General features: G+C 46.5%; 1 protein-coding gene across 1 annotated transcript; it reads right to left on the bottom strand.

Moving 5' to 3' along the window:
* Positions 1-12,423: 12,423 nt before the first annotated feature.
* On the bottom strand, positions 12,424-19,236 carry THOC3 (THO complex subunit 3). The gene is made up of 6 exons (XM_080925098.1): positions 18,955-19,236; positions 18,272-18,428; positions 16,739-16,943; positions 14,910-15,071; positions 14,705-14,805; positions 12,424-13,344 (listed from the first exon to the last, which is right to left on the bottom strand). The coding sequence occupies exons 1-6, from the start codon at positions 19,219-19,221 to the stop codon at positions 13,181-13,183; spliced, it is 1,056 nt and encodes a 351-aa protein (XP_080781224.1). The 5' UTR covers positions 19,222-19,236; the 3' UTR covers positions 12,424-13,180.
* Positions 19,237-24,659: the final 5,423 nt, after the last annotated feature.

The following is a 24,659-nucleotide window of genomic DNA, read 5'->3' as shown; positions in this document are numbered from 1 at the left end:
CTTATACAACCCAGAACCAACAGCCCAAAGATAGCACCCCTCACTGTGGACTGGATCCTCCCAAAAAATCATTGGTCAAGAAGATGCCCCACAGGGACTGGAGAGATGGCTCCAAGGTTAAATGCACTGACTGCTCTTCCAGAGGTCCTGAGTTCAAATCCCAGCAACCACATGGTGGCTCACAACCATCCGTAATGAGATCTGATGGAGATCAAATCTGGAGAGAGAGAGAGAGAGAGAGAGATCAGTCTGAGTCTTATAAAAGATCCTTATCTTATTGATAGTATGACCTCAAAAAGGATTTGGGGGTCCTGGCCCTTTTTTTTTAAAGGAGGGTCTTCCCTTCTCTACTAAACCTCTTTACACAAACACACACACACACACACACACACACACACACGGGAGGGGGGAGTGAAGAGTGTCTCTGGTGGGTGACTCAGGACTCAAACCCAAGCAGCCCAATACTGAACCTGTGCTTTTAACTGGCAGGCCTGCTGTGGGAGCTAGGATTTCTGGGGTGATTTGTTATAGCTTCGGCTTTCTCCTTCCTCGTGGTTAATGTCTATATGCTCAGTCTGGAAAGAGCCTGGACAAAAGTGACATGGACCATTCCCGAAACTTTAAAAAGGAGAAGGCTTGGGTGTGGCATCAGGCACACCCGGTTGGAATAGCTGATAGGACCGTCGTTGAGCCCTGTAGCCTATGGTCAGTCTCAACTGTCAACCTGACTGCATTTAGAATCACCAAGAAGCCAGCTCTTCTTCAGCTTATGTGAGGGGTTTTTCCAGACAGGTTTAACTGAGATGGTGAGAGGTGCCTTTAACGTGGGGGCACCATCCATGGGTTGGGGTCACATGCTGGCCTCTCCCTCTGCTGTGGATGAACTGTGACCAGGTGCCACATGGTACAGTCACCAAGTCTGCACAGCCATAGACCATACCCTCAAGCCATGAGCCAAAAATAAACCTGGAAGAAATCTAAACTGTGCTCTTCTTTTTCCTCCTGGGCATTTGGTTCCAGCAAGGAGAAAATTAACTAATATACTTCCCTTGAGTGGCACCTTCCTTGGAATTAAAATACCTCATGGGCAGCTGGGAAAGATAATATGTAAAGCTCACAGGGCACGGTGTGTTCAGGGTATGTTGAACTCACATCTCTGTGGCAGGGTACACCCTCTGTGTGAAGGTGTGTACAGCTATGTGTTCGTGGTATGTGGTACAGAAATCAACCCCCTGTATGTTTCCTTGGGAGCTCTCCACTTTGTTTTTCTCAAATTTGCAATTTTAGCTAGGCTGGCTGGTTAGTAAACCCAGGGATCAACCCATCTCTGCCTCCAGGGTGCTAAAACTACAACCACACTGGGCTTCTTTAAATGTATTCTGGGGATCAGAGTGGAGTCTTTGTGTTTGAATGGCAAAAAAAGCATTTTATCCACTGAGGCTATCTCCCCAACCTACTTCTTACGGATGTTTACGGGATAAATTAATGTCCAGGGCTTGGCATGAAGGCTATGAAGGTGATTCTATTGTCTTTCTCCCCCTCCTCACACTCCATGACCTTGGAAGGAAAACCTCCCTCCTCTCTCTAAAGAAATCCAGCCAGTGATGTTTAGTGGGCCCATAGATACGCTGCTCCCGGCCAGCCTTCAAAATGGATTAAGGATCTGAGGCTCAGTTTAATACCCTACACACAAGATCAAAGAATACAGGAGAGAGCTGGCAAGCAGAAAAGGTGCAAGATGGATCGGACCCCAAGCATCTGGCAGAGCTGCAGGGAGCGGGCCCCACGTTCTGTCCTGTCTGTCTTCAGAAATTAAAACACACATTTCTGCTGACCCCCCAGGCACGGGACAAGCAGGAGCACGAGGGACCCTCGAGTGTTTTTTCAAAAGCATCAGCATGTGCCCAGCGGTTCAAGGCAGAGACAACAGTCCAGCTCCACAACAGGGTTTAAAGGTTGAAAACAGACAGCTGCACTGCATCCTGGAGCAAGTTTCCGCCCGCAGCTTTGTCTCTGCTTCCCTCTAGTGGCCATATGGGGTAGTGGTCCACAGGTCTTAACGGAGGGAGTATCACTTAACAGAGGGAGTATCACCGAGTTTCGAACCTGAAAACCACCTCTGCAAACTCTCCCTCGTTCAGCCGCTAGTCTGAGACCCTTGCTCTCTAGACTCTGCTATATCCTTCCTAGTGGAACCAATAAGATAACAAACAGCCTCCTACTGCGGGATGCTGTTCGCAGGAACTGTGCGGAGTAGTCTCCAGTTACTCCAGTTACTCCAGTTACCGTGCAGTCTAATCCGTCTACATGCCAGACCTGTGTTCTAGTACCTAAGGAAATCACCAGCAGCAGCAGTGTCTTCCTGGACAGTGTTAGGCATTAAGTTTGGAAGCTTGACTAGCTTTGATGGAGAGATTAGACGGTGGTGAAATTCAGGAGGTGGGGCCTAGTCAGAGGAAGCGGTTCACTAGGGCATCCCTTTTAAAAAGGATATTTCTACCTACTGCTCCCTATTTCTTTCCACCCCTCTTCCTCTTCCCCCCTCTCCCTCCACTGAAATAAACATCTCCTTTTAAGTTCCAGTATCCTGTTACAGCGATGCCTGGCCAACACAAGAGCTAAAAACGCGGGGTCCAGACCTAACAGCAGGAGTTTAAGCTGATTCTGGGGCTTTTCTGAGCTGATGCCATGCGGCAGCCTCCAACGCTGCTCCCTTCTGATCTGCAAGGCTCCAGGCTGCCCCAGGTGGTCCTTAAAGTAGAACGTCCAACTGCTTAAACTGACCCCGCAGGGCTCAACTGTCCGCCCCTTCACAGCCAGCCCCAAAGTGCTTCTCCACCACCCCTCCTCCCTTCAGCGGGGCTCTCTGAGACTCTGAGCGCACAGAGCGAGGAAGACACTTCTCACCTGTGGAAATGCCCCTATTTGGGGGAGGTTGGAGTCTGGAAAGATCCGCCTGCATGCAGCCAAAAGCCTGAGCCACACGACGTGGCTGTCTAGGCACTTCCTACCCTCAAAAGCCAAATTGATTGGAAGCAGAGTCAGGGTCGCACACCTGTGGATGCTGAGATGCCAATAAACATAGGCTTGCCAGTATCGATAGGCTCTGATTTATTTCATCAAAGGGTCCCAGTGCAGACATTTCATTCTGGACCTCCTGATCCCACATAGGGAGAGCCCAAAGTCTGAAGAGGAACGGGAGGCCCAGGATCAGGAAGGATGAGACCCGGGCCTCTTATATGTCTTATGATCTCTTTTGGCCAGAAAATTCTTACACAACCAAGGGCATGTAAGTACGTAAAACAGGAATACAAATCAGGGCTAGAGAAATGGATCAGTGGTTAAGAGCACTAACTATACTCTTCCAGAGGTCCTGAGTTCGATTCCCAGCAACCACATCTGATGCCCTCTTCTGGTGTGTCTGAAGATAGCCACAGTATAAATAAATAAGTCTTTTTAAAAATAGGAATACAAATCAAGCACTTGCTACAAATAAAACATAAATTTTGGTATTTAGAGATCTTGTTTACATTTTATTATGTAGCTCTAACTGGTCTTGAACACACAGAGATCTGCCCGTCTCTACCTCCCAAACACTGACTGGGAGGTATGACCCATGACATAAAGCTATGACCCATGACACCCAGCTAGAAAATTCATTTTTAAATTATTTGGTATACACGTTATCACTTATTAAAAACTAAAGCAAATTTTCATACCATAGCACTGTGTCTGGCTTTTGTATAAAGCATAAAATATTAATAGGATATTTGAAAGTGTGGGATATTTTCCATGTCTTTCAGAGTCCGTAAGTATTTTGATTTAAAATGGTCAGTAATGAGAACACTATTTCACATACACAGTACAATATGACAGAAGTGTATTTAGACCCCTCCAGAAGTTGTTGCAAACTGTTCTAATTCAAAGTCAACATTCATGTAACGATTTTTTAAAGTGAAACTCAACAATTCAAAAGCAATCTTTAAAATCAAATATCCTAACTCAAAATGACCCAAAGACAGACTAATCTGGTCCTTACCTGCTAAGACACTGAGAAACATTGAAGCCTTTGTTTTTCCATAATCAGACCATTCTGTGTAAGAGCATAAAACTTAGCATGTGCCGTAAAAACACCGCAGCTCATGATGGGCAGAAGTCTCAACCCTGAGCTGAGGATCTGCGACCAGTCGTCAGCACTGAGGACCACGGCGGCACACAGCACAGAGGGTACAGTGTTCGGAACCAGGGCTGCAGTGGACACTCAGTACTCCTCAGACTGTGAACTTGATTTCGACTTCACTTTTGCTCATGGTGGACTCTGAAACCTTATATTATGACCAAGTGTGGGGGTTTTTTTGTTTGTTTGTTTTTGGGGGGTGGGGTGATTGAGCGTTTTGCATGTGTATTGGATGTGCTTTGACTCCACCTCCTTGCCCAACTTCAAGTGTATTGTTTCCCTTTACAGTTTACCCAGAATCCACCAGCACTGCTAGTGTGAGTATGGGTATAGGGCCATCAACTGGAGCATGGTCCTCCCAGAGACCACGTGGCTGAAGGAAACTGACTATCCCCACAGTTGCTCACGCATCCTCAGCTCTAGGGCTCGGATCTGATGACCACCCCTACCCTGTCCCCCATGTTAGAATTCTCTCTGGCTTGACCTTGCACAAGTCTCACCCATGGCGCCAACTGCTGTGGGTCTGTAGGTGTCCTCTCCCCCACCCGACTCTTCCTGCTCCAAAACTCGCGTAACCAAATTCTTAGCGATAGCACCAGTTCGACTGCGCAACCACATGCAGGGTCTCCAGAGTTGAAGAAGCTGTGGGTTAGACCATGGCAGGCAAAGTAGAAATGTGCGGGAGCTTGGGTAGTGAGCGCCATCCTCAATGCAGGGGCTGTAAGGAAATGTCCTTCTCATGTCTCCCCTATCTGAGCCTTTGTCCCTACTCCTGACCAAGTCAGGTCTCTGACTGAAACCTCTCTCACCTAGCACACACCGTGATGCCTCCTCAAGGAAGTCTTCCTCCAAGTACAGGCATGCCTCCTTGTCTGTACTGAGAAAACCAACAGGTTGAAGGGAGAGTCCCCAATGGAGTTACTGTTAGAACTCCCGGGGAGCTGGGTAAGATCTGAGGCAGGGTCTGAACACCAGACAGTTCTCATGTTTAGCTGGGCTCTCTAAACTTATTTGTCACCCTATTCAAGATGGCGAGCCCTTTCCCATACATCTCTGTACTCAGTACTTACTGAACACTTACCCGGTAGTATTGGGCCCATGATTAGACCATGATTAGGAGGTAGATCAATGATTGTGTCAGACAAGGTCCCCAGCACATGTGGCAGATTAGCGAGACAATCACAAAATAAGCCAACAGATGAGCATCCCGGCGCAGTGACAAGTACTGTACTCTGGTTTCACCAGGGCACCTTCCCCACACAGAACCATATGAATCTCAACACTGACGACGAATAAAACCGGCTTCCAGTGGATCTGTGGAGCTGAAACACTGGACGAGGGGAAGCCAGCTGAAATCTGAGAGGACCAAAGGCCAAGCTGCTGAATGGGGCTCTAACTGTCCAAGAGCACAGCCTGAGAGCCAGGGGCCGTGCACTGAGAGGCCAGTTTAATGTCCTGAGCACAAGAGATCTAACCAGGGTTCCTCTTCTAAAGGTTTGTCTCTATGGCTTATGTGCTTAAGTAAGGGCACCCATGAGAAGGCTGTAATCATCTAGGCTTTTTCTAAGCCCTCCCCAGCTCCCAAATAATGACACAGCAACTTATTCATGTCCAATGTTTATGGACTTAATTAAGCTAGGGTCACTCTCCAATTAGCTTTTAACTTATACCAACCCATTTATACTAATCTAAGTCTGCCACATGGCTGGTTAGTTACCTCTCCTCAGTTTCATACATCTGACTTCCTCTGAGTCTGGGTGGTACATCTCCCTGTGCCTGACTCTTTCCCAGCATCATCTCTCCCCCTGAAAGTTCCACCTGCTACTCCCTGCCTTTGCTATAGGCCATCAGCTTTTTAATAAGCCAAACAGAAGCTGAAAGAGGGAATGTTCACAAAATATTGAGACAGGTGTGGCTTAACAATACCAAAGTCTGGCCTGGAACCAGACGTCTGCCATTTCAGAAATCCAGCATTTACATCACAGGGAGAAACTTTACCCGGTACATGAAAACATTACTCCCACAGAAGGTCTAGGAACTTGCCCAGAATTTGTTCTTTCCTTCTTCCACCTTGTTTGTTTGTTTGTTTACTGTTTTTCTTGGTTTTGTTTTTTCAAGACAGGGTCTCACTATGTACCTCTGGCTGTTCTAGATCTCACTATGAAGACTAGAACTCACAGAGATCTGCCTGCCTCTGCCTCCCAAGTTTTGGAGTTAAAGGCATACCCTACTATGCAACTGACTTGCAGCTTGTTTTGACATACACTCTCCTGTTGTTTGGGATACTGTTCTGTATGTTGGCCAGGGAGCTTCAAGTCAATGCTCCTATCTCTATCTTACCATAGATAGCTTCTACATCTAGCTTTTTCCTAGCTTCTGAGATCAAATAAGATCATTTCTCTCTTTTACAAAATGAGACATCACCCCCAGATCCTGACTGTTCTTTGATGAAACCACTGTATTAGTCAGAGTTCTCTAAAGAGTGGAGCCGATAGAAGGAACATCTATAATAAAAGAGGATTTCTTAGACTAACAGGGCATGGTCCAAATGGTTCAACAATGGCTGTATTCTGATACAAAGGCCAAGAACAGGGTAGTTAGTTGCTTGGTCCACGAGACTGGGTGTTTCTGCAGTGCTAATCTGGTGCTGGAGTCATGAGGAATTCCTAAAGAGATACTTTCTTCAGTCTAGTCTGGGAATCACAAAGAAGTAGGTTCTGAAAGCACCAAAGGGATGCTTCAGCAGCAGGACAGATGGACAAAGAGAATAAGAACAAGCAGGCAAAAAGCAAAAGTTTGCTTCTTCCATGACCTCTTATGTGTGGCTGCAAACAGAATGTGTGGCCCATGTTAAGTGTGGCTCTTCCCAGATCAAATGATCCAACTGCCAAATCCCCCACAGGTGTACCCAGCTGCTTGGGTTCTAGTGGGTTCCAAATGTCGTCAACCAGGGTCAACCTTCACGACTCCCACACTGAACCGTAACCATGTCTACATGAACCTGGGTGCTCCTGGGTCTGTGACAATGGGTCTGTGCACCTGAGGGCTCTGCACCTTGCTCAGGTGCTCCACAGGATAGGTATCGAGGCTGAAGGGACTCCCCTGCCTTCGCCTGTCAGTTGCCTCCTGCTCACTTTTCTCTGAATACACAGTGAACAAGCACATTGGCACCTGTCCCACCTACAGCCACATGAATCCCAATGTGGACAGCAAAGCCCCTATAGTTCCTGAGGTTTTACATCCGTACGCCTGTTAGGTGTCCTCTACCTGAAGCTAGATTTGTGGTCCAAGGCAAGGTTGTAACCCAGTGGAAGGAACATGGGCTTCAAACCAATGCATTGACCCCGGATTCGGGACACAGTCCTAACGTTCCTGCCGAATGGGTACAGCAGAGGGTTCATCCGCTTTTCCCCTGTACAAGTCCAGCAGAGAGATGCTCTGAGATGACCTCAGATGCTTTCCAGTTAACCCAACAACGATGGTGAGAATGTTCAGGTCTGGAGATATGGTCTATCATACACGTTCAGTAAAGAACTGCTCCCAACAGAATCTTGGTCCTCGTCACCATCGACATGAAACTTCACAGTGACATCTCTATCCAGGAGAAAAGCTTTCAGGTTGGCTCTGATCCACATTCTGCTACGGCTGAGACCATGCTCTAATTGCCTGTGCTCAAAGGCATCGCTGGGTGTTCTGGCTCTTTGCTCCATCTGCCCCCACTCCCTGAACAGTGTCATTCATGAACAGTGGAGTTAGGGACAGCGTGAGCTTGCCATTCCTTCACGGTGGCCTCTGAGTGAGGTGACTGAGTATACTCAGGTGGCTCTGTGACTATGGTACTGTTCTTTGACTGACACATAGCACTCAGTCCTCTTTCCCTAATGTATAAAAGATGAGGTTGTTAGATGTCTTTAAATTCACAGCTTGGGAATGGGGGTATGGCCCAGTTGCAGAGCACTTCCCTACCATGCGTGAGGTCCTGGATTGAAGACCCAACATCCCAAAAATATAAAAGTCAAGCATTATACCTCCATTTGGCAATAATTTCAAACATAAAAAGACCAAAGGTAAATCTTAATTACTAATTAAAGTTTTCAGTATACTGTAGGTCGATGTCAAGGTGATACACGATTGGACAGTAGAGAGTGGGGCGGGGACAAGGTTTTTTTGGTTAAGGCAGAAGAGAAGCGGGAGATTCAAGATGGAGGCGGCAGGAGGATGGCTCAGATCAAGGTGAACTAGGTTGGTTTTATCTTGTCTAGGTGGGCAGTTTTTATCTTTATTAATTGGCAGTGAATTTATTGTTTGGATGTATTGTGGACTGAGAATTTGATATATAAATCTGTTTGATAAGTTATTGTTGAGTCATGATTTTACCGGGCTGTGGAGGACAGCATGTGACAGCAATGGCTGAGAGGCAGCTGGAGTGTGCAGTCCCAGCTCTGTTGCCTGTGTGAGATGATGGCACGCAGGACCCGTGGAACAAGATGCATGGGTGCCAGGCTTGGTAACTAACCACCTAGAGAACCATATGGGACCGGGTGCCTGGCTCCACAAAGGAGCAGCTCCCTCGGAGACCTCGGGACTGGTAACAACAGAACCTTTTTTTATGGCAACAGTATACTATGGATTTAATGAAAATGTCCCCCCTAGGCTCCTGTATTTGAAAACTCGGTCCCCACTGGGTGGTGCTGCTTGGGGAAGTAATGGAACATTTTAGGAGGTGCAGCCTTGCTAGAGGAAGTACATCATTAAGAATGGGTTTTGAGTTGGCAGGTTTATAGCCCATGTCCAGCCTGCCCTCCCTCTGCTTTGCATTGTCCTTAAATATGGGGTGGGTTAGTTGTCTGCACTGCCAGCCATTCTTCCCTCAGTCATTACGGACTCACCCTGTGGAACCATCAACCAAAATAAAAAGCTCCCCAAAGTTGCTTTTGGTCATGGTATTTATCACAGCTATAAAAGGTAAATAACACAGTGTTAAAGCTGTGGGAGGAGATACTGAGATGCATTAAATGTTCATTTGCAAACCTTGCCTCACCCCAACTTTATAAAAGCCTATGTAGACCAATGTGCATCTCCCCTTTGCTCGGGTGATGGGCCCAGAGCATGGCTGCCAGCTACTGCCTTCTTCCTCATGTGGTCTCTGCTCCACACGGGAACATACAGTACAAGACTTGCATGGAAACAGCCTCCTCTTCATCCCCCTCCTCCCTTTCCTCCTCCTCCTACCTGGAGCTTTGCCCTTCTCCTCTTACTACCCACTAGCATGCAGTTCTGAGTTACACTCTCCTTGTTCATCACACACAAACCCATCACAGATCCAAACAGGCTGTGAGCAAAACCTACCTCTAATTCTCCTCCTTGCCACCTGCTGTGCCCAGATATGGTGGCTAAACCTTCTCCATAGCTTCTCCCCCTGCAGTGATGAGTGTGGCTCATTCATCTGTGGGGTGGGGAGTGGGAGGACTATCAGCTGAGGGAGAGGGACAAGTGACAGGTCTGCAGTCCCTGTGCTCTCCCTCGGGAGTTGTCCTACCTCTCCAGGGAAGGGATTTAGTAAGCACAATTCCTGTGCCAGGCAGGTGCTGTTTGACACTTTACTCCTTACTGATCAGAGTGGGTCTGGTGCATCACTGTGGCAGGTTCAGAGTTGGAGTGTCACCTGGACCATGCCAGTCTCAGGAGAAAAAGCAACAGCTCACCTGCGCTTAGGTACCGAGTCTGCAGTGCGCTCCAGTAGGTGGTGTCTCTGCTTCCTACTCTCAGGGCTGACCTTTCAGCTTTGTAAGGATCTTCCATGGTTTTCTCTATGATGAAGCCTTCAGGGATGGTCTACGCTTCAGTGTTAATGGCTCAAGGACATGCCTATGACTTGTTTTGTTTTTATGTATGTGACTGTTTTGTCTGCATTTATGTATGTACACCACATGCATGCAGTGTCTGTGGAAGCCAGAGATAGTGATCTTCCTGCAACGGAGGTACAGATAGTTGGGAGCCACCATGTGGATGCTTGGAACAGACTCTGTGTCCTCTGCATGAGCAGCAAGTGCTCTTAGCTGCTGAGCCCTCTCTCCAGGCCCTCCCTCCCACTCTCTAGACTAAGGCCACCCACACATCACATTATACACATGGGCACACACTGGCCTTTCAGGGTTTGACTCGCCTGTCTCTACCCCCGAACGTCCCACAAGATGCCACAACCATCTTCTGTGAGTAACACTGGCCTCAAAATATTCCTTTCTTCTACTTCTTTGCCCTTGGAAACCAGCATATGCCCAGGACTCGCTGCCCTGCCTACTAATCCACTCTGCCACTGCCCTGTCTTCAAGCCTTGCCTTGCATAGGTTAAAAAGGCTGGACAAAGCCTCCTCACACACACCTCATGCAAGCTTACCATGTGGCATCTCATGCCATCACAGAACCAGAGCTGCCACAGCAGTGTCCCCACCTCACCCCCACCTCCCTGAGATAGGGTCTTGGTATTGTAGTTCTGGCTGAGCTGAAATTCTGTATGGACTCTCCCTGCTCACAGGGAGGGGCATAGGGAGGGAGGAAAGGAGGGGAGAGAGGGAGCACTGTGCAAAGACTGCCACTAAGGGGAGCCCTTCCCCAGGGGACTCAAGTATAGCTGTAGACCTCCACCAGGTGACAGATCTCTAGATAAGCAGTATGCACCTTCCTCTTACCACACAGATGAGGACGCAATCAACTGAGTTTGAAACCAGTCCTCCTCCAACACTGGGGGAACAAAGAGGTACAATAGTGGCCACAGGAATTAGAAAACAAGAACAATGTGTGCAAGTGTGCTGTGGAGACAGGAACTTAAACAGGTAGCAAGGAAGGTCCATGACCTTCCTGGATGTTAGAAAGCCCAAGACTGAGATCAACAGATCACCTCACTCACCAGGAACCCAAGGCTTCCTTCCTGTGAAACACATCAAATGGTGATCTGCAGACACAAAGTTAGGGCTCATCTAGGCTTTCCGGAAAACCTGGATCTTAACTTGATCACATGATGACTAGCAGTACTACCCATAATCCCCAAGACCGTAGAGTCAAAAATGCCCTCCACACTGCAAGACCCTGCCTCAAAGCAGCAAAAGCTTTTAAAAATTTAAAGACTCACTATGCGCACATAAAACAGTCAACATTGCTTGGCAGTGTCTAATTTCTCCCTGAGAACAGCAGAGGCCAGAGGCCAGCACTGTAGAGAGCTGATGCGCTCCCCCCACCACGTGGATCCTGGGAACTGAACACAGGTTGTCAGGTTAGGACTCAGATGCCTCTGCCCACTGAGCATCTCACCAGCCCTGCAGAGCGTTTCCCTTAAGCAGCAAGGCACAGTGAAGTAGAAGGTAGAAAAGACCAATTATTCGATGCTCATTTATTGACTTACTTAGTGATGTACTTAAAAGTACTGCTTGACCTATTTGCCAAGAATGACTTCACTTGCTGCCTGGAACAGAACGACCTGGAGAAGGAGCTCCATTGCTCCTCACCGTTGCCCTTAACAACCTGCGGAGATGCTTCTGTGAAATCTCAGTTGCTTCTTCAAGCCACCTTGTGGTTCCTAAAGTATAAGTTGGGAATGCAGACAGGACTTGGGCCTGAGGCCTTTCAGCCATCCTGGTTTATCCACCAGTGACCCCTCTTCCACCCACTGGTGTCAGAGTGTTTCTTCCAGAAAGATTCCAGCAACAAAGGTGACAGCTGCCTGTAATGGCAGCATTCAGGGCTAAGGCAGGAGGACAGTGAGTTCAGGCCAACTTGGGTTACATAACAAGTCCCAGGCTGCGCAACACACTGAGAACTTGTGTCAAAGCAGACAGCAAACTGACTTTCCTCCATCTTCAGTTTGCTATGGAAGTTCACTCACGTTAGTCGGATCACCCATATCTGGACTCACTCCTCAAACACCAGTTACATTTCCTCAGCCTTGACTTTCTAATTTATCTCAGTCTGATTTTGTATTTGTTTTACAGTATTTGTTTGCCTGCATTCGTTCTATATAAAACCAGGTAGAACGAGGCCAGGTGTGCACACACTCATGTAAACAGACTTTAAAACACCGCAGCAGCCCAGCTCTGCCGTTCAGGAATCTTGGTTAGAATGTTAGACAAGATCATAAACTCTCAGACTTAAAACCAAAACAGAATTTAAAACTGGAGTGTCTTCCTGGAATAAAAATATTAACAGTAACTCAAACACCTCATAATGAAAGCCAGTTTTATTGAATGCTCAGGTCTCAAAATTGTTTTTAAAAATCCCATCCCTATGCTACCCGCCCAGGCACTGTCTAAGCAAGATGGCCAACAAACTGCCATATTAAAACCCAGAACACAGGGCACTCCCAGAGGGCATGCTAGGCTAGTCATGTGGTGAGTAATTGTAGTTGTCAACTTGGCAGCATCTGGAAACCACTGAAACCCACCCAGCAGGGCACAGCTGTGAAAGACTTCTCTTGATCCTTTGGGGTGGGACGCCTATTTCTTCAGGGTTCCAACAGACCAAAGATCAGCCGTTCTCCTGGAATTCCTCAGGACTCCAGCACCAGCTTAGCACTGCTGGGACTTCCAGGCTAAGTCTCAACAACTACTGCCCCCTTGGCCTTTCTATCAAGAGACAGCTGTTGGAATGACTATCCAGACTACACCACTCTGATAAAAGTCCCATATATAGAGAACCCTAAAACAACAGTTCGTGACCCATACTTACAAAGTCCTTATTAGCTAGCTGCCTAAAACAAAATACATCAAAACAAAATCCAGGAAGTGGGGGCTGGGGATGGAGCTAAGTGGTAGAGCACTTGCTTACAAGTAAGGATAGTTCAATTCTCCAGTACCACAGAGGGTTAACGTATGCACAGCCTGACCAATTTTGGTTTTGGTTTTTCTTTTAACTTATGACATTGATAAGCATTTAGGGTGCCCACAACATCCAAAAGATAACATAAACTATACAAAAGGTTTGCACCCAGCCTCCTCTCCCTGTCAGGTCCTCTCAGGAGTCATTGGGAAGCCCAAATAGCTTCACAGTTCCAGCCTCCCGACTACTGTCATATTTGCCATCTTTGTCATCACAGGCAAAAGCCAGCAGAGGCCTCTTAGGGTGCCAAGCCACGGTGAAAGTTGGGGACTCACATTGCACCTCCCATAGCTTGTCTCCTATAGAAAGGAACAGAAAGAATGTTATTAAGTAGCACATTCATCAAGTAGCTGGAGTACAGAGATGTCACACACAAGCAGGTGACAGGCAGGCCTCTACTCTATGTTCCCAGGAAAAACAACTACCAGCTACGGTTTGGTAAGCACCTCAGACAGCCTGAACTTTACTGCATGCCAGTGGCAGGCCTGTGAGGCAGAGATGCTTCTTAAATGAGAGGGCGTGGTACCTTAGGAAAATGAAGGCAGTTTGTCTCCAAAGCCACAAAGCCTTGCAAATAATTTTTTTTCCCAAATGTGTTTAAATTATACGATTTCTTTTAGGTCTGCTCCAAATTTTCTCTCTAAGAGTTAAGACTTATAATGTGGGAGCTGGAGAGATGATTTAACAACTATGAGCACTGGCTGTTCTTCTAAAGGATCCAGGTTCAAATCCCAGCACCTACATGGCAGCTCACAGCTATCTGTTAACTCCAACCCAATGGGATCCAGCACCTAGGCATCCAACTCCCTCTTCTGGCCTCCCTGAGCAAAAGGCACACTGTAATGCACAGATATACATACATGCAAAACAGCCACAAACAGCAAATAAATAAATGTTTTTGGGTTTGTTTTGTTTTTATTTTTATAAGACTTAAAGTATGGTACCAATATAAAGATGCCGGATATGCAGAATGGTATATATCTAACAGGTCAACTATATGGTCCACAAATTATATTGTATACTACTAAAATGTACTCATGTATATACATAAATACATTTTTGTTATATATATGAAGTATTTAAAGTAATACTCCATGTTTGCTCTCATTTGGGTATCCAAATTTTACATATACATAAAATCACATATTCACAAACAACTTCACAGAAGCAAGACCAAGGAATACAGAAAACCGACAGCTGTCAGAAAGGGGGCAGTGGGTTTAGGAGTAGTACGCATGAGTGCCTGTTCTGTGTCTAGCTAGGCATGACGGCCTGCTTTAATCCCAGCGCTCGGAAAGCAGGGACAGATGCTCTCTGCAAATTCAAAGACAGTCTCATCTACATCTGAGTTCCAGCCACTCAGAGTGGCTACAAAGTGAGACCCTGTCTAAAAAAAACAAAACAAACAAAAAAAAACCCATCTTCGATAAGAACGTGTTTTCAAGAACGGAAGAAATAAGGAAACGCAGTGTTTCTGCTGGCACTTCTCTTCAGACCTGGCACTCTGCTCCTGTCCTTCCGTCCCATAACTACATGAAACTGATGGTCTCAACAACAGTCTCCACAGAACAAACCCATCTGCACTGGTGAAGCAGCAGTGCACAGAGCTGAAAAGGCCTGAGGCCAGGTATCAAACACGAAGGATTCAAATTCAAATACCTGTCTCCACTTCAGCTATATCAATGAAATGATCCTCTGAGGCTGATGCCAGCATTTTCCCATCATGGCTAAAACTGAGGGTCCTCACAGGCCAATCAAGTCTATGACAGGATGGAAAGAAACACAGTTACCCCAAAACATCAGTTATCCCAAAAAAAGGGAGGAAAGGTTGATTTCCCACAGGAAAAGCCTGTCAGCTACATACCTGGAAAAGCACCGCACACACACCAACTCGTCAACATCCCAAAGGCTGACCAAGGCATCTGCACTTCCTGTGGCAAAGTATTTCCCCATGGGGTCAAACTTGATACAGATGCAGTTAGAAGGGTGGGCATTGATGGACTGCACAGGCTTCAGTTCTGGGTAGCTGAGAAACAAGACACACAGCCGTCAATGTGCAGAAGAGGGACAGGGCACTAAGATACCAATGAAAAAACAGTAACAAAAACATCCCTAAAGGAAGAAACAAAGCGTCTGTAGAGCTAGCTCTATGCTTCTCACATCTTCGCTGACCTCCATTTTGTTGAAAGAGAACTCCAGTGTGTCCCTACTTGCTCCAGTTCCTCCTGCTGACTCTTGCCATTCAGCTGGCCTATGGGTCTCTGCTAGGCCGTGCCACCACTGCTGACTCATGCTGCTCTCCTGACTCTACCAAGCTAGAATATATTCATGAAGTAGTTCTTAGTAGATCGAACTGCCGCTGCTGACCTGTGAACTGAACTGCTGACTTCCTGACAACTCAGATAGGAGTTGCTCCAAAGAACAATCTCTAAACAGGTCTACTGCCCCTCTATCCCTTTTTCCCACTACCTCTGGTAAATAGTGAGTTGGAAGGGAGGTTAAATCATTTAAGAGCTGTCTTAGTCAGGGTTTCTAGTCCTGCACAAAACATTATGACCAAGAAGCAAGTTAGGGAGGAAAGGGTTTATTACACTTCCACATGCTGTTTATCACCAAAGGAAGTCTAGAACTCAAGCAAGTCAGGAAGCAGGAACTGATGCAGAGGCCATGGAGGGATGTTACTTACTAGCTTGCTCCCCTGGCTTGCTCAGCCTGCTTTCTTATAGAACCCAGGTCTATCAGCCCAGGGATGGCACCACCCACAATGGGCAGGGCCCTTCTCCCTTGATCACTAGTTGAGAAAATGCCTTACAGTTGGATCTCTTAGAGGCATTTCCTCAAGGGAGGCTCCTTTGTGATAACTCCAGCTTGTGCCAAGTTGACACAAAACCAGCCGGTACAAGAGCCATCATTAAAAGTAGGCTTTGCAAAATTAAAAGCTCCGGGATTCACAGCAATCTTCATCCTCTCCACCCAAGAAACTATGGCCAACTGTCTTGCACTACTCACTGGCACTGCAATGAGCACAGCCTCAACGCCCTGAATCTTGATTTCACATTTCCACTTACTTATACTGAATACTTACTGATATCCCACTATTAAGACCAGCACTAAGTTAGGTATTAGTAAATCAATGGAAAACAATACAAACACAGTCCTCTCCGCCATGAAATTGCTAGTGAAATGAGAGAAATAAAGTGGACATTATAATAGAGCATTAAAGAAATGCTTCCTGGGGCTGGAGAGATGACTCGGCAGTTAAGAGCACTGGTTGTTCTTCCAGAGGACCCAGGTCCAGTTCCCAGCAACCACATGGCAGTTCCCAACTATCTATAATTCTAGTTCCAGGGGACCTGACACCCTCACACAGACATACATGCAGGCAAACCACCAAAGAACATACATACATACATACACACATACATACGAAGAAATAAGAAGGACATAAGATACACTAAAGCCCTCGAATATTGGAGAGGATAGGATGAAGTGACTTTGCTAGAAGGAAATTATATTTATGCTGAAACTTTAAGAGAATGAATTAGCCACGATTTAAGGTGCATCAAGTTCCCGGGCTGGCTGGCTGATAACTGAATCTGCACAAGCCTCAGCTCAGGCTGACAGCTAAATCATCTCTAACCTTGACAGGGCAGCCAACGCAGAGGTCTGACAACCCCCCGGCCGGAACCTCACCTGAGGATGTTGATACAGCCGTTGCCGTTGGTCAGGAAGAACATATTGTTGTCGTTGTTCCACGAAATCTCATTGACCTCAAACTTGAACTGCTCCTCCGCCTTGGAGCGGTGCGTCTTGGCATCAATGAAGGTCACAACATCGTCCTTGTTGCCCACTGCGATGGTCTGCCCATCAGGACTCCAGCAGATGTTAATGTTCTCCCCTGGGAACCCAGATACAATCCGTCAGCAAGCTCACCTGTGCCCTTCAGCCTCCAGAGCTTATTCTGTTCTCCTGGAAAGAAGATCAGAGCTGCTTTCAGCACTAATTCGTCACCAAGTCAATGAAAAGAAGCTTCTGTTGACCAAGAGGGCAACCGTAAGTCTAAACATTTGTCAAAAGCACCACCCCATTCCACCCCTGGCACCAGTCTCAAAGGCTGGCGTGTCCACAATGAGCACAGAAGTTAAACTTTTCAACTCCATTAAATCAAAGCATCAATTTTTTTTTAACATTTTACTGTCTACAGTGCAGTTTAAAATCTATCAAAAAGTATATCAAGAATTCTGTTGTGAGAGCTTGGTGGTGCCTTTAAACCTAGCACTTGGGAGGCGGAGGCAGGTGGATCTCTGAGTTCAGGAGTCTAGCCTGGTCTACAGAGTGAGTTCTAGGATAGCCAGGGCTACACAAAGAAACCCTGTCTCCCCCTCAAACCCCCGTCCCCCCCATGGTACTAGAGAGATGGCTCAGTGATTAAGAGCACTTGTTTTTTTCCCCCCCAGGAGACCCAAGTTCAATTCCCAACACCCACAATTCATAGTAACCTATAAATACATTTATGGAGGATAAGACACCCTCTTCTGGCACCTATACACATGTGGTGCACACACGAGTACACACACACACACACACAAAATCTAAAATCAACAGAACTGCCTGTCTTAATTTAGGTTTTACTGCTGTGAACAGACACCATGACCAAGGCAACTCTTATAAGGACAAAATTTAATTGGAGCTGGCTTACAGGTTCAGAGATTCAATCCATTATCATCAAGGCAGGAGCATGGGCAGCATTCAGGCAGATGTGGGGCTGGAGGAACAGAGTTCTACATCTTAATCAAAGGCAGACGTAAGACTGGCTTCCAGGCAGTTAGGATGAGGGTCTCAAAGCCCATGCCCACAGTGACACACTTCCTCCAATAAAGCCACACCTCCTAATAGTGCCAGTCCCTGGGCCAAGCTTACACAAACTACCACACTGCTTCTCTGAACACAGACTTTAAATGTAATGCAATTACATTTAATTCCAGATCACCCAGGATTTCTCAGCCATTGTAACCTGCCAGAATCTCCCAAATTCTCCATGCCTCTGCACACACTACTCTTTGTATGGCTCCAACTGCTCACCTATATGTCTATGACCTGTCAGAAAAGTGCTCAAATTCTGTCCTTGTCTTCTCCTGGAAGACATATGCATCCCATCCTGATAACCTACAAGGTAGAGCGCCAGCTACAAAGAACACAGTGAATGGTTGCTGAAGACCACACTACCTTTCGTGTTCACAGTGGCGATGCATTTTGTAGTCCTCACATCCCAGATGCGAATGGTCTTATCCCCAGATGCGGTGACAAAGAGGTCAGGGTTGCTTGGATGCCAGCAAAGCTGATCCACGCTATCCCCATGTCCCCGGTAGTTGTTTTCTTTGACCTTAGAAGAACAGAATCCAGATGCCACTTTTATCCAAACAGTGGTATCTTGAAACCAGCAAAGATCTGGATAATTCAGGAAAAAAAAAAAAAATCCGGCCCTTTTCCCGAAACTTCAACTCCCATGGACCTCCCTGAGCTTTTTAACACCACCACCCAACCCACCTGTCCACTCCCAAAAGATGCACTGTCATTTTCAAATAAAACCCTCCTCTCCACCCTAGGGACTCTACCAACCACCCAATCAGTCCCTAGCCATTCCTCACCGAGGATTCCTACCCAGGGCTCTTGTAGACCCTCACCACTCTCGGCCACCTAACTCCAACCTCCCCTGGCCCGCCACACCTCTTTACTGCCACTGCTCACCGGCAGGCGGCCTCACCCCAACTCTTCCAGCCCCTCAAACCCTTTCCTCATCACCGCCAACGACATGCTGTGCCCTTCTCCCTCCATTCTCTAACCCACCCTGCCTTCTCTCCCTCCACACACAGCCCTCTTCCGGCCAGGCCCGTGCCACACAAACTCACCAGTCGGTCCTTCTCCAGCAAGAACACACTGGCAGTCTTGTCGAAGGACCCCGACGCCAACCGACGACCATCGCAGCTCCAGGCCACCGAGTGCACCTTGGCACTGTGCGCCGGGAACTCGCGGGTCTTACTGTGACCTCGGAACAGCTCCTGCATCCCGAGCACGTAACGCGACGGGCCACTACTCACGGAGCACCAGGGCGCCATCGAGCCGGGGCCGCTCTGGCCAAGGGCCGAGGGCCCCAGGACCGCGGTGGGCGCCGCCATGCCTCCCTCCGCAAGGACCGCGCGCCGGAAGCTGGAGACGCGGAACCTGGCGCCGTCGCCGCGCGCGTGCGCCGAAAAAGCGCCGCGTCGCTCCACGCAGGCGCTTCTCGCCCGTGCCGGACTACAAATCCCGGCATGCAGCGCGTGTCCACCTTTAGCTTTTTAATGGTCTTCTCACCTGTTTCTTGGTAGTCCTGCTTATTGGCGGGGTAGGGGGGGGGGGGTGAAGGGGGAGGGGGAGCATGGGGGGGAAACCAACCTAAAGCCTCCAGTTTACCTACAAGTAAAATATCGGGTTTTTTTCCTAGAATGTTTTTTCACTGCAAGGTCTTCATCCTGCCCTTAAAGCAAAAGGCCATAGCAGGTTCTCACTCCAGGAGAAAGGTTAGATGTTTGTGGAATGAAAGAATTGATTTGGAGTTGGATAAACTTGTTTGATTGATTTGAGATTTGGTTTGTTTGGGAGTTTTGTTTTTATTTTTTGAACACAAGGTTGGTTTCTCTGTGTAGCCCTGTCTGCCCTGGAACTCCTGAGCCACACCATCCGAATTTTCTTTGTTATGGTTGGGTTTTGGTTTTTCAAGACAGAATCTCTCCGTGTATCCCTGGCTGTACAGAGTGAGTAGACCAGGCTAGCCTCGAACACACAGAGATCTGCCTGCCTGCCTCCCGAGATGTTTTGTCTTTTGATCTTGGTTGTTAAAAGATATATTGCACATGCATGATAGTAAACTGAAAGGAAATGGTGGAAAGTAAAAATAACCATTTGTGTGTGCCATGCTCACATCTCAGATCCTCCCACTTCTTATGTCTCTCTTAAACCAAAAGATACCTGGTTGGGGGGAAAAAATGGTGCACTGCCAGGATGCGCCAAGCACTGGGAAAAAAGCAGTGCAGGGATGGGGGGGGGACTGGAGGAATATATTCAACATAAATATTTGTGTGAAAATGTCCTTATGAAGCCATCTGTGGTGTCGCAGGCTTATAACCCCATCACTGGGGACACAGGGACAGGCAGATTCCCTAGGACTCACTGGTCAGCCATCTTACTTCCTTGGCAAGTCCTGGGTTAACGAGCAACCCTGTGACAAAGCAAGGAATGGAGCCAGCAGAACCACCCCCGGTATTGTCCTCTGGTGTCCAAAGACATGTGCTCGCACGTGCAGATACATAAACTCATTTTAAATGGGTCTATCCCTGAATACTATGTTCTGTACTCAGCCTGGAACTGGAATCCCCTTGTCCTTTTCCTGAGGATTCTCGTCTGTTGATTCATTAATAGCTGTCTCTCAACCTGAATATAATTTCTTGAGGTCAGTTTTTATGGCCCAGCAGTCTTGGCCCCCTCCACTGGTATTTTGCACATAGTAGGGACCCGATGTTTACTAAATAAAATGTGAAAAGTGAAAGAAAGAAATCCTTATAAAACAGTACCATATATGGGACTGGAGAGATGGCTCAGCAGTGACTGCTCTTCCAGAGGTCCTGAGTTCAAATCCCAGCAACCACATGGTAGCTCACAACCATCTGTAGTTGGATCTAATGTCCTCTTCTGGTGTGTCTGAAGACAGCTACACTGTACTTATATATAATAAAAAAATAAATCTTTAAAAGTCTTTTTTAAAAGTACCATATACAATGAATATTCTCAAGAAAATTTGATTTTTTAGATTGGGATGGGAGGGATTGCAACAGGATTTCTCTGTATCCCTGGCTGTTCTGGAACCCCCTCTGTAGACCAGGCTAGCCTTGAACTCAGAGATCCACATACCTCTGCCTCTCAAATGCTGGATTAAAAGAGTGCTCCACCATGCTGGACTAATAGTATTTTTAATTTTTTTTAAAGGAAAATGGAATTGAGAGAGAGAGAGATTTAAGAGCTCCATTTAAGAGCACTTGCTGCCCTAGCAGGGGATCACTTTTCCCTCCCAGGCACCCACAAAGTGGCCCACAACTCTTGGTAACTCTGGTTCCAAGAGATCTGGTGCCTTCTTCTGGCTTCCCAGCCCCCATGCAAAAACCCTCATTCACATAAAATCTTTTTAAAATATCGAAGGGAAAAAAAAGTGTGGTCTTGCATGAGTATCTTAGCAGGGTTTATAGCAAGACACAGCCTTCCTTACATAATTTGTTCTCTTTCATAAGTATATACAGACTTCTAATTGCTTGGGGTCTGTTTCTTGTCCTTTTTTTCCTTGAGAAGGGGTCTTTCAAGGCAGCTCAGAGAGGTATAATAGCTTATTCAGTTGTTTCCTTAATGAGTTATTACAATGACTATCCCTACCCAGTCTTCACTGTGCACTGTGAACTTTACTTGGGTAATATTACAAAATAACTAATGAGGAGTTTCTAAGAATCTGCAACCAGCCTTATAAGGAAAGATAAATCCTAAATAATAAATAAAGCCACATAAGCATGTAGCTCCTGCTTCCACATTCTTCCACTTTATCCCATCAGAACCTTTTAGAAACTACAAAGATTTCAGACAGAGCTAAAATATCAATGAAATCACTAAAGTCTTTGGGCAGAAAACCACTTGTCTAGCTTTCCCTCCTTCCCTTCTTTTTCAAATATTTCATATGAATATGTATTTTACAGATACTGAGGGCCCATGCTTCCTTGTATTAGGTAAGGAAACTGAAGAAAGGGACAAAATGGGTTTCCCCAAGTCACAGGCCTAAGATTTGACAGAGAAAAGTATTTTGGTTTTGTTGTTTTGTCTCCTATCAGGGCTGCTCTTGTAGCCCTGCTTGTCCTGAAACTCACTCTGTAGACCAGGCTGGCCTCGAACTCCCAGGTCTTCCTGCCTCTGCCTCTTGAGTGCTGGGATGAAAGGTGTGTACCACCATCACTCAGCTGAGTACACTATTTTTTTCTTATTTATTTCTGTATATGAGTACACTGCAGCTGTCTTCAGACACACCATTACAGATAATTGTGAGCCACCATGTGGTTGCTGGGAATTGAACTCTGTACCTCAGGAAGAGCAGCCAGGGCCCTTAACTGCTGAGCCATCTCTCCAACCTAAGCAAAGTATACTTAAAAAAAAAAAAAAAAAAAAAAAACTTTTATACAAGATGGCAGTAGTTCATCACATTCACCACTGGCTCTAGGAGAATGAGTTGGATTATCCACTAATCGTTTGGAGAATTTAATGTTAGGGCCCTTTTGTTTTAAAAGATGTATTTATTTATTATATAAAAGCACACTGTTGCTGTCTTCACATACCAGAAGAGGGCATCAGATCCCATTACAGATGGTTGTGAGCCACCATGTGGTTGCTGGGATTTGAACTCAGGACCTCTGGAAGAGCAGTCAGTACTCTTAACCACTGAGCCATCTCTTCAGCCTGTTAGGTTTGTTTGTTTTGTTTTGTTTGTTTTGTTTTTAATTGATGTGGTGGGGATACAAAAAGGTTGTCACTGACATCTATAAATGAGCATCAGGATGTATAAAACAAAAAGGCACAGGAAAAATAATCACCCACCCTACCCAGGTAAAATTGGGTAACCGTGAAGTGAGCCATCCAATCAGATCTCAGCCCCACCCTGAGGAACCCTTTTTGCAAGTTTTTGTAACTCTGATTGTTTTTTTTTTTTTTTTTTTTTTTTTTTCATTAACTGAGTTGCTACTGTCAGATTAAAACAGCACATTTCCCTAAATTGGTATCCTTGAGGTTACAGTAACAGCAGGCGATCAGCAGCAGCCCAGTTAAACAGTATAGCCTGCCGGGTCTTTTTGTTTCTTATTTACTAAGGCAACAGCCACAGAGGGATAGTATAAACCTTTACCTATGTTGCAGGCTCTCCAGGTAAGCTGGTTATCAGTGCACACAGTCATCACAGAGAATGTGATGGCCACAGCCTCAGGTTTTGAGAAGAGGGCTATGTTATCACAGTCTTCAGGCAGGGGCTCACTCTGCCTCTGACATTGGTGTCTGACATTGGGCTTTGTCTTCCCGGACTGTAGGAAAAATTAGACAGTCTGCTTAAACAGCAACAGGTATTATGAGACAGGCTGTCAGGAATGGAATTGCACGTGTATTGTTTGAAGGTGAAGAACCATCCTTCAGGCAAAGAAATGTGGCCTGTCCCGTTCAGAATGCCCTCAGTATGGGAACAATTTATTTGTACCTCAGGGGTGTCTAAGCATTTCTGGGTGCAGCTTTGTATTTTAGCATCTCATTAAGATGTGCTATAACATAGGGAGTGTGGAGTTATCTAGTGCTTTGTCATTAGAAGCCCATCACCATTTGTAAGACTCCTTATAACTGATAGGCTTAGGGATACCTATCTTAGCTAACATTCCTAGGGCTACAGTGATATGTCATGACCAAAAATCAGGTTGGGGAGGAAAGGTTTACACTTCCATATCACTATTCATCACCAAAGGAAGTCAGGACAGAAACTCAGAGCAAAAACCTTGAGGCAGGAGCTGATGCAGAGGCTATGAAGGGGAGCTGCTTACTGGCATCAGACACAGCAGACTGCCCCTATCCCCCCATCAATCACTAATTAGGAAAATGCACTACAGGCCTTGCCTGTAGCCTGGGTGCTCCTTTGCAGTCCTACCAGGCAAATTTAACCTTTAAAGGGTCCTCTGAATGAGAGATGGTCAGGAGTGTATGTTGCCTGTTTGAGCTGGGTGTGATGAATCCAGAGGAGTGATCCCAGCAACCTCAATAGCAATGGGTATGTTGAGAACCACAGGATATGGTCCAGCAAGGCTCAGATGTCTCTAGATGATATCTCTTAACCCAGACATCAAAAGCATCATTGGCTTGGTAAGGATGGGAAGTCAAGTCAGAGGCTCTTGGCTGGGTCTCTCTCACAGTTTGGGGGACATGCTGAAGAACCTTTTGTGGGACTGGAGAAGGGAATGGTTAGGAATTTCAGCTGCGTGTACATTTTATAGTCTAGGTAGAAGAGAAGGAGGTCAGCCAAAATAAGTTTCAAATGGAGAAAATTCCCCTCTATAAGAAGTACACGGCAGAAAAAAGATTAAAGTGAGCCAGGTTGTGGTGGCACATACCTTTAATCCCAGCACTCAGAGGGCAGAGGTGGGCAGAGCTCTGTGATCAATACCAGCCTGGTCTATAGAGCTAGTTCCAGGACAGCTAGAGAAACACAGAGAGAAAAAGTACACTGGGCCCATAAGAGGACAAACCAAACCTTCACTGGTCTCCATTGCTAATTTTGTTAGCATTTTCTTCAGGGTTCAATCCATCCTTTCTACCTGTGCCAAGCCCAGAGATATGTAGGCAAGTTATTCATAAGACTTTAGCTGGTAATTGAGAGATTCCAGCTATGAAAGCCAGGCCACTGTTGGCCCTTGTTGCCAACAGGATGACAAATCATTGACCTACTTCCTATACTAGCTTCTTTACCGTAACCTGCACCTTTTGCAAGCTGCTAGGAAAAGCATCTACCCAAAGGGAT

The sequence above is a fragment of the Micromys minutus genome (genome assembly GCF_963924665.1).
Source record: "Micromys minutus genome assembly, chromosome: 1".
In the NCBI taxonomy this organism is placed as follows: Eukaryota; Metazoa; Chordata; class Mammalia; order Rodentia; family Muridae; genus Micromys; species Micromys minutus.
The sequence above is the reverse complement of the archived record's forward strand: the minus strand, read 5'-3'. Positions and strand labels throughout refer to the sequence as shown.

Excerpts from the sequence above, each read along its gene's own strand:
- THOC3 (XM_080925098.1), bottom strand. The coding sequence starts at position 19,221 with ATGGCGGCGCCCACCGCGGTCCTGGGGCCCTCGGCCCTTGGCCAGAGC. Across the intron at positions 16,944-18,271 it reads CGCCACTGTGAACACGAAAG|GGGAGAACATTAACATCTGC; the intron begins GTAGTGTGGTCT and ends CTGGGTTCCCAG. Across the intron at positions 15,072-16,738 it reads GGCTGTATCAACATCCTCAG|CTACCCAGAACTGAAGCCTG; the intron begins GTGAGGTTCCGG and ends CTTGTTTCTCAG.